Source organism: Daucus carota, chromosome 9 (genome assembly GCF_001625215.2).
Source record: "Daucus carota subsp. sativus chromosome 9, DH1 v3.0, whole genome shotgun sequence".
Taxonomy (NCBI): domain Eukaryota; kingdom Viridiplantae; phylum Streptophyta; class Magnoliopsida; order Apiales; family Apiaceae; genus Daucus; species Daucus carota.
The window spans coordinates 18,294,767-18,304,635 of record NC_030389.2 but is presented as its reverse complement, the minus strand read 5'-3'; the positions used below and the strand labels follow the sequence as shown (position 1 = coordinate 18,304,635).

Here is a 9,869-nt window from a genome sequence, read left to right as displayed (position 1 = left end):
AATTATTTCCAACTTCAATCTGGTCAATAGAGAAGTTACAAGTTGTTTCCGGGCTCAAACGAGTCGAGAATGAAAGTACAAGTTGATTTCAATTTCAAACAACCGAAAATGAAGCTACAGGTTATTTTCAACTTCAAACGAGTCCGAAATGAAGCTAAAAACTTATTTTCAACTTAAATATAGTCAATAATGAAACTATAAGTTGTTTCCAGGCTCAAACGAGTCAAGAATGAAACTACAAGTCGATTCCAATTTCAAACAACCGAAAATGAAGCTACAAGTTGTTTCCAACTTCAATCTAGTCAATAATGAATCTACAAGTTGTTTCCGGGCTCAAACGGGCCAAGATTGAAACTACAAGTTGATTCCAATTTCAAACAACCGAAAATGAAGCTACAAGTTGATTCCAACTTCAATCTAGTCAAAAATGAATCTACAAGTTGTTTCCGGGCTCAAACGAGTCAAGATTGAAACTACAAGTTGATTTGAATTTCAAACAACTGAAAATGAAGATACAAGTTGGTGTCAACTTCAAACAAGTCCGGAATGAAGTTACTAGTTGTTTCCAACTCATTTAGCAAAAAAAAAGTTGTTTCCAACTTCAATCTAGTTAATAATGAAGCTACAAGTTGTTTTCGGGCTCAAACGAGTCACGAATGAAACTACAAGTTGATTCCAATTTCAAACAACCGAATATGAACCTACAAGTTGTTTTCAACTTCAAACGAGTCCGGAATCAAGCTAAAAATTGTTTCCAACTTTAATCTAGTCAATAGTGAAGCTACAAGTTGTTTCCGGGCTCAAACGAGTGAAGAATGAAACTACAAGTTGATTCCAATTTCAAACAACTGAAAATGAAGCTACAAGTTGTTTCCAACTTCAATCTAGTCAATAATGAATCTACAAGTTGTTTCCGGGCTCAAACGGGCCAAGATTGAAACTACAAGTTGATTCCAATTTCAAACAACCGAAAATGAAGCTACAAGTTGATTCCAACTTCAATCTAGTCAACAATGAATCTACAAGTTGTTTCCGGGCTCAAACGAGTCAAGATTGAAACTACAAGTTGATTTGAATTTCAAACAACTGAAAATGAAGATACAAGTTGGTGTCAACTTCAAACAAGTCCGGAATGAAGTTACTAGTTGTTTCCAACTCATTTAGCAAAAAAAAAGTTGTTTCCAACTTCAATCTAGTTAATAATGAAGCTACAAGTTATTTTCGGGCTCAAACGAGTCACGAATGAAACTACAAGTTGATTCCAATTTCAAACAACCGAATATGAACCTACAAGTTGTTTTCAACTTCAAACGAGTCCGGAATCAAGCTAAAAATTGTTTCCAACTTTAATCTAGTCAATAGTGAAGCTACAAGTTGTTTCCGGGCTCAAACGAGTGAAGAATGAAACTACAAGTTGATTCCAATTTCAAACAACTGAAAATGAAGCTACAAGTTGTTTCCAACTTCAATCTAGTCAATAATAAAGCTACAAGTTGTTTCCGGGCTCAAACGAGTCAAGAATGGAAGTACAAGTTGATTCCAATTTCAAACAACCGAAAATGAAGCTACAAGTTGTTTTCAACTTCAAACGAGTATGGAATAAAGCTACAAGTTGTTTCCAACTTCAATATAGTCGATCATGAACCTCTGTGGTGTGATGTTGAAATTTAGCAAAAAAAAAAAAAAAAACTTCAATATAGTCAATAATGAAGCTACAAGTTGTTTCCGGGCTCAAACGAGTCAAGAATGAAACTACAAGTTTATTCCAATTTCAAACAACCGAATATGAAACTACAAGGTTTTTTCAACTTCAAACGAGTCCGGAATGAAGCTAAAAATTGTTTCCAACTTTAATCTAGTCAATAGTGAAGCTACAAGTTGTTTCCGGGCTCAAACGAGTGAAGAATTAAACTATAAGTTGATTCCAATTTCAAACAACCGAAAATGAAGCTACAAGTTGTTTTCAACTTCAAACGAGTCCGGAATGAAGCTAAAAATTATTTCCAACTTCAATCTAGTCAATAATGAAGCTACAAGTTGTTTCCAGGCTAAAACGAGTCAAAAATGCAACTACAAGTTAATTGCAATTTCAAATAACCAAAAATGAAGCTACAAGTTGTTTTCAACTTCAAACGAGTCCGGAATGAAGCTAAAAATTGTTTCCAACTTCAGTCTAGTCAATAGTGAAGCAACAAGTTGTTTCCAGGCTCAAACGAGTCAAGAATGAAACTACAAGTTGATTCCAATTTCAAACAACCGAAAATGAAGCTACAAGTTGTTTTCAACTTCAAACGAGTCCGGAATGAAGCTAAAAATTATTTCCAACTTCAATCTAGTCAATAATGAAGCTACAAGTTGTTTCTGGGCTCAAACGAGCCAAGAATGAAACTACAAGTTACAAGTTGTTTCCAAAAAATGTTTCTCTCTCTAGAAATTTCCTCTCCCTTCTCTCTAGGATAGAACCCAAACCCTAACCCTTAATCCACAGCCGCCTCTTTCTTTCTCAATCTCAAACCCTTTAACCTTATCGCTTTTTTCACCATATCTACACCTAAATTTCTTACTATTATTATTATTAAACACTTATTTATCTACTATCATGAGTAACCGTGATCCTGATGGGTGTCCAATTGATCACGATGGTGCTAGGCTTGAAGATGGGGTTTTCAGCTCGGGTGGTCCATTTGCTGTCCGGGGAGATGTTCTTCACGAAATCCTCTCGGGAGCTAGTAAAGATGTTCATGCTGTGCATCTTGAGACTAACCCACTTGGTGGTGTTCATTCTAACTTCCATGTTAGTAGCTCGGGTGGTATCCCTGTGATGGACCAGGTCACTATTGAGGACTATGTTTCGAGTGATGAGGAGAATCTCTCACCTCGTGCAGCTCGTGATATCTCAAAGAGTGAGACTAGCGCCACGGTACAAGCGGTGTTGAGGTCTTCGAAACATGAACGGGATGCTCTTTTGACAGCGCGTAGTAAGCTTACTAGTGTTTTGGGGTTTCTTAAATCAAAGGGGTTTTCGGAGGAGCAGGTTTATGAGAGTATGAATCTTGATGGGTTTGGACCTCGTTTACCTGTTAGGGATGAATTTGGTCTCCCACAGCTTAGTCAAGCTGTTGGTAAAGCTAGATGCGACCCCTTTGTGGATAAATTGAAAGCAAAAGCTGACGCTCGAGAAGTGTTTGAGGAAATGCCTACTCAAGGTGAAGCTCTGAATTGTGATGTGACTAAAGTGGCTAATGATGCTCGAAAGGAGTCTGTGGGTTTGCCTCACAGCAAAAAGCCCTCTGTTGATGCTGAAATTTCTGGTAATGTTCAAGGTAAGGGAGCTGAGCGTGCTTCTTGGGCTAATGTGGTAAAATCTGAAACTTCTCCGAGAGTTAATTTTAAGTATTATCCTGTAGATAAGGGTTCCATGGAAGTTAATCCTCCAGATTAAGTACTCATGAAGGGAAATGAAAAATTCAGGAATTGTGTTGTTGGCACTTTTTCGAAAGGTTCTCACTCTTACAAAATTGTATCTGAATTTGCTTTTCAATTCTGGAAATCCAAGGGATTAATCTCGGTTTGTCAAAAGGATGTCTCTACTTATGTCTTTCGATTTGCTGATGAATCTGGTGTTAACGAAGTCCTCTCACGAGGCACTTGGTATATAAGTCGTCGGCCTATGATAGTTACTGCTTGGGGTATGAAACCTGGTTTGTCCACCATTACTACTATGCCGCTTTGGATAAAGCTATCCAATGTGCCTGATTGTTATTGGACCGAAGAGGGACTTGCTCGTTTAGCTAGTGTTGTTGGGGAGCCTATTGGAGCTGACCCTCTCACTGCGAAGCTGGACTTGCTACCTTTTGCCAAAATGCAAGTGCGCTATAATCTTGGTGATCCACTCCCTTCTGATATTCAAGCTGCTGTTTTGGACCCTGTTACCATGGTTCGTTCCTCTGTGAAAGTATCAATTTCTTATCCTGTGAAACCTCTCTTTTGCTCTGGTTGCAACTCTTTAGGTCACTCCACAGCTGCTTGCCCGAAGATTATTCGTATTTGGAAGCCAAAAGAATCATCTCCTGTTGAAGTACCCCTTCCAAAGGAGTCTGAGAATACTTCGAATAATGCTACTGTAGCTGATAAACATGATGTGCTGGAGGGATCTGTTAAGGCTACGCCAAGTAAAGAAAATGAATGGACTGATGTTAAGAGAAAGAAGGCTGGGTCTCCTTCTGATTTTGAAGCCTCCCCTTCACCTCCGGTAACTTTTAGAAATTTGAGAGTTGTGGATGAAATTGATGTGAAACGCGGGACTTCTGAACAATCTGATCCTAAAGTCACTCCAAAGAAGCTGACTAAATCTCAGAAGAAGAGGTTGAAAGCCTCTAGGGGTATTGATACCCCTCCTCTATCTTAATTTTTTATGATAGTGGATTTTTGTTCCTACAATGTTCGGGGGCTGAATAATAAAGTGTCTTTTGTTCAAGACTTTTTGAGCGTCAACAAATTTGGTATTACAGCCCTTTTGGAGACTCATGTTAAACAGGAAGACGCTAATTGCTTATCTGCGATTATTGCACCTCGGTACAAATGGTTTTTCAACTATGGGTTTCACAATAATGGTCGTATTTGGTTTGGATGGGATGAGACTCTTTGGAGAGTGAACCTTCTTGACTCCTCTACCCAGCACATCACCTGTGAGGTTGCCCATGTCGATGGTAATTCCTCCTGTCTTCTCACTATGATTTATGCCTACACCGATGGTATTTTGCGTAGGCAACTTTGGTCTGATTTGGCAAGTCTCCAGCAGCGCTATTCTGACGGTAACATGCCTCCAAGGTGCTTAATGGGTGATTTTAACACATTTCTGCACTCCTTTGAAACTAACGGTAATATGCCACGTCGCAGAATTTATTATGATGAATTTAGCAGCTGTGTTTCTTCTTTGGGGTTGACTGATTTGAGGTATCTTGGGCCTGTTTTTACTTGGTGGGATGGCAATCTTTCTGAACCAGTAACTCGTAAATTGGATAGAGTAATGGTAAATGATTCTTGGCTCACTACTTTTGATTTGTCTTTGGCTTATTTTCTCCCAAGAGGGCTGTCAGATCATAGTCCTGCGGGCGTTCACTTAGGCATTGTTCGTGAGAATATTCACAAACCTTTCCAGTTGTTCCAACATGTCATGGACAATGAATTGTTTTTATCTACTGTTCAAGCTGCTTGGAGTGCTCCTGTTTGTGGAAATTTGTGGTACACTCTTACTACTAAGTTGAAAAGAGTTAAGTCTGCTCTAAAAGAAATCAATAGTAGTGGTGGTAATCTGCATAACATAGTCACTCAGGCCAGGGCTGATCTCCTTCAATTTCAAGCATCTCTCCCAAGCTTACCTTCTTATACGCAGAGACAAGATGAAGGTGTACTCTGTTTACAACTGCAGAAAGCTCTTTGTGCCGAAGAAGTATTCTTGAGGCAGAAATCCAGAATTAGATGGCTTAAACATGGTGATAATAATTGTAAGTTCTTCTATAATTCTTGCAAAGGTCGTTGGAACACCAATAAGATCTTAAGTATTACGGATGATACGGGTGCTGTGCATGTCGGGCATGCTAATATTTCTGCGGTTGCTATTGACTACTACAAAAATCTCCTTGGGACTAGCTTCGATATAAATGAGGACTTTGTTAATTGGCCTGAGTTGCAGAGCTTAAAACAGTTGACTAATGATGAAAAGTTGGCGATTGACAAGCCTTTCACTGCTGATGATGTGTTCAAAACTTTTAAGGCAATGGCTAAGGGAAAGAGTCCAGGCCCTGATGGTTTTCCCCCGGAATTTTTTGTCAAAACGTGGCACATTGTTGGTAAAGACACTTCTAATGCTATTCTACATTTCTTTGCAACTGGTCAGCTTCCCAGAATAATAAACTCCTCAGCTATTGCTCTTATTCCGAAGGTATCCAATGCCACCCACATGAGACATTTTCGCCCCATTTCATGCTGTAATGCAATTTATAAGTGTATTGGAAAGATGATTGCTCATCGAATGTCTTCAGTAATGCCATCTCTTGTTTCTTTAAATCAGACCGCATTTGTTCCTGGAAGATGTCTTGGAGATAATGTCTTCCTAGCTCAATCTTTATGTCGAGATTACCATCTTCAATCGGGTCCTTCTCGTATTGCTTGCAAGCTTGACATTAGGAAGGCTTTTGACACCTTAAATTGGTCTTTTATTTTCAATGTTTTGGCTGCCATGAACTTCTCGAGTTTGTTTATCAACTGGATTCGTGTTTGTGTTACTTCATGTATGCATTCTGTTAAAGTGAATGGTGCTCTCGAGGGATATTTTTCTGCTAAGTCTGGCCTTCGGCAGGGAGACCCTATTAGTCCTTATCTCTTTGTTTTAGCAATGGAAGTTCTTAACATCTGTTTTGCAAAAGTTATGGAAGGCAGCAGCTTCTCTTACCATTGGAGATGTAGTAAACTGAATTTAACTCATCTTGTGTTCGCTGATGACTTATTGGTTTTCTGTAAAGGTGATTTACAGTCTTTAAAGTGTTGATTGATGCTGTCAGATTGTTCTCCTCCGTCTCTGGACTGAATCTTAACCCTGAGAAATGCCATGCTTTCTTTGGGAATGTGTCTGTTGATGTTAGGTTGGCGGTCTTGATGCATTCTGGTTTTGCCGAGGGACAGCTACCAATTACTTATCTAGGTGTGCCTCTTCTGACCAAGAGATTATCTGCAAGAGATTGTCAGCCTCTAATTCACAGAATTTGTAGTCGAATTGAGATGTGGACTAATAGATGTATTAGCCAAGCGGGGCGTCTTCAGCTTATCACCTCCATTCTGGGAGCTTTTCATAGTTATTGGGCTCGCATGCTTCTTTTTCTGCCTGTTTTGGTAGTAAAGAAAATTAATAGTATATTGTCAAGATTTCTTTGGGCTGGTAACTTAACAACCAGGTGTGTTCACAAGATTGCTTGGAAAGATTGTTGTTTTCCGAAAGACGAAGGAGGTTTGGGTGTCTCTAATTTTTCTACTTGGAATGAAGCTGCTGCCATTTTTCAGTTATGGAGGATTATTTCTAAAGCTTAATCCTTGTGGATTAACTGGATTTATTGTTATGAACTTAAGTGCAAAGGGTTTTGGACTATGTCGGTTCCTGAGAAGAGCTCTTGGGTATGGAGAAATATTCTAAATTGTCGTTCTAAAGCTGCTGAGTTCATCAAATATATTCCTGGCAATGATTCTGGTTTTCTTTTATGGCATGACCCGTGGATTAACAGTAAACCTCTGCTACATCAGTTTGATGCTTCTATAATTTCTGCTCTCAATTCACAATCGTTGGCGACTATTGGTAGTATTCAAAATGATGGTGTATGGGTTTTGGGTGTTAGTAATTACCAACCAGTGCGTGATCTTCGTACTTTCTGTGACAATATTTCGATTCGGGGTTTTGATCGTCTAGTCTGGGATAATGGAGGTGGTAGAATAGTCAATATTTCTGCCATTTATCATTCTATTCGCAGCCGTTGTATTCCCCCCTTGTGGTTACCGTTTGTTTGGAGCAAGTTCAGAGTTGCTAAGTTTGCTCTCATCTCTTGGCTTATTATGCGGGAAAGACTTCTTACTAAGGACAGGATGCAGAACTTTAGCATGAATGTTTGTCAAGTTTGCGTTCTCTGTGGACAACCAATGAAACTCACAAGCATCTTTTCTGCGACTGTGTTTACACAAGGTCTATTCTTAATGCGTGCCCCATGAATGTCTCTACTTCATGGAATGATATTTGCACGGGAAGTGTCCTTACATCTATTGCAGATTCGGTTCGCACTCACATTGCCTATTTATTTATCTCTGCCACTTTTTATTATGTTTGGATGGAGAGGAATTGTCGTTTGCATTCTCCTGGTGTTTATTCGCCGCCTGTTATCATTAGGAAAATCCACGAGATGATGAAAAATAGATTGTTCTCATGTGATGCTTTTATTAAAGCTACGCGCTTGGACATCTCTTTGCTTAGCTTTATTTCTGAACTGTTAGTTTGGAGGTATTAGTTTGGTGGGTCCTGTTTTATGACCGTTTGTATGCCTGGTTGAAAACCTTTTGTATTTTCTTTTCTTGTTTGTTTGGCCTTGTTCGCTCTTGGCTTTTCCTATCGCGGGGTATGCCCCTAGAATTGTAATCTTTTTCCTTTTATAAAATCTTTATTTAGCAAAAAAAAAATGAAACTACAAGTTGATTCCAATTTTAAACAACCGAAAATGAAGCTACAACTTGTTTTCAACTTCAAACGAGCATGGGATGAAGCTACAAGTTGTTTCCAACTTCAATCTAGTCAATAATGAAGCTACAAATTGTTTCCGGGCTCAAACGAGTCAAGAATGAAAGTACAAGTTGATTCCAATTTCAAACAACCGAAAATGAAGCTACAAGTTGTTTTCAACTTCAAACGAGTATGGAATGAAGCTACAAGTTGTTTTCAACTTCAATATAGTCAATAATGAAGCTACAAGTTGTTTCCGCGCTCAAACGAGTCAAGAATGAAACTACAAGTTGATTCCAATTTCAAACAACCGAATATGAACCTACAAGTTGTTTTCAACTTCAAACGAGTCCGGAATGAAGCTAAAAATTGTTTCAACTTTAATCTAGTCAATAGTGAAGCTACAAGTTGTTTCCGGCCTCAAACGAGTGAAGAATGAAACTACAAGTTGATTCCAATTTCAAACAACTGAAAATGAAGTTACAAGTTGTTTCCAACTTCAATCTAGTCAATAATAAAGGTACAAGTTGTTTCCGGGCTCAAACGAGTCAAGAATGAAAGTACAAGTTGATTCCAATTTCAAACAACCGAAAATGAAGCTACAAGTTGTTTTCAACTTCAAACGAGTATGGAATGAAGCTACAAGTTGTTTTCAACTTCAATATAGTCAATAATGAAGCTACAAGTTGTTTCCGAGCTCAAACGCGTCAAGAATGAAATTACAAGTTGATTCCAATTTCAAACAACCGAATATGAAACTACAAGTTGTTTTCAACTTCAAAACGAGTCCGGAATGAAGCTAAAAATTGTTTCCAACTTTAATCTAGTCAATAGTGAAGCTACAAGTTGTTTCCGGGCTCAAACGAGTGAAGAATGAAACTACAAGTTGATTCCAATTTCAAACAACCGAAAATGAAGCTACAAGTTGTTTTCAACTTCAAACGAGACCGGAATGAAGCTAAAAATTGTTTCCAACTTCAATCTAGTCAATAATGAAGCTACAAGTTGTTTCCCAGGCTCAAACGAGTCAAGAATGAAAGTACAAGTTGATTCCAATTTCAAACAATCGAAATGAAGCTACAAGTTGTTTTCAACTTCAAACGAGTCCAGAATGAAGCTAAAAATGTTTCCAACTTCAATCTAGTCAATAATGAAGCTACAAGTTGTTTCCGGGCTCAAACGAGTCAAGAATGCAACTACAAGTTGATTCAATTTCAAACAGCCGAAAATGAAGCTACAAGTTATTTTCAACTTCAAACGAGTCCGGAATGAAGCTAAAAATTGTTTTCAACTTCAATTAGTCAATAGTGAAGCTACAAATTGTTTTTAGGCTCAAAACGAGTCAAGAATGAAACTACAAGTTGATTCCAATATCAAACAACCGAAAACCAGCTAAAGTTGTTTTCAACTTCCATGAGTCCAGAATAACGCTACAAGTTGTTTTCAACTTCAAACGAGTCCGGAATGAAGCTAAAATTGTTTCCAACTTCAATCCAGTCAATAGTGAAGCTACAAGTTGTTTCTGGGCTCAAACGAGCCAAGAATGAAAACTACAAGTTGATTCCAATTTGAAACAACCGAAAATGAAGCTACAACTTGTTTTCAACTTCAA

General features: G+C 38.4%; 1 protein-coding gene across 1 annotated transcript; it reads left to right on the top strand.

The window, feature by feature from the left end:
• The first annotated feature begins 7,143 nt into the window (after window positions 1-7,143).
• Window positions 7,144-7,755, top strand: LOC135149452 (uncharacterized). Its single transcript, XM_064085180.1, has one exon. The coding sequence runs from the start codon at window positions 7,144-7,146 to the stop codon at window positions 7,753-7,755; it is 612 nt and encodes a 203-aa protein (XP_063941250.1).
• The last annotated feature ends 2,114 nt before the right edge of the window (window positions 7,756-9,869 follow it).

Coding starts and splice junctions, on each gene's coding strand:
- LOC135149452 (XM_064085180.1), top strand. CDS start 7,144: ATGTCGGTTCCTGAGAAGAGCTCTTGGGTATGGAGAAATATTCTAAAT.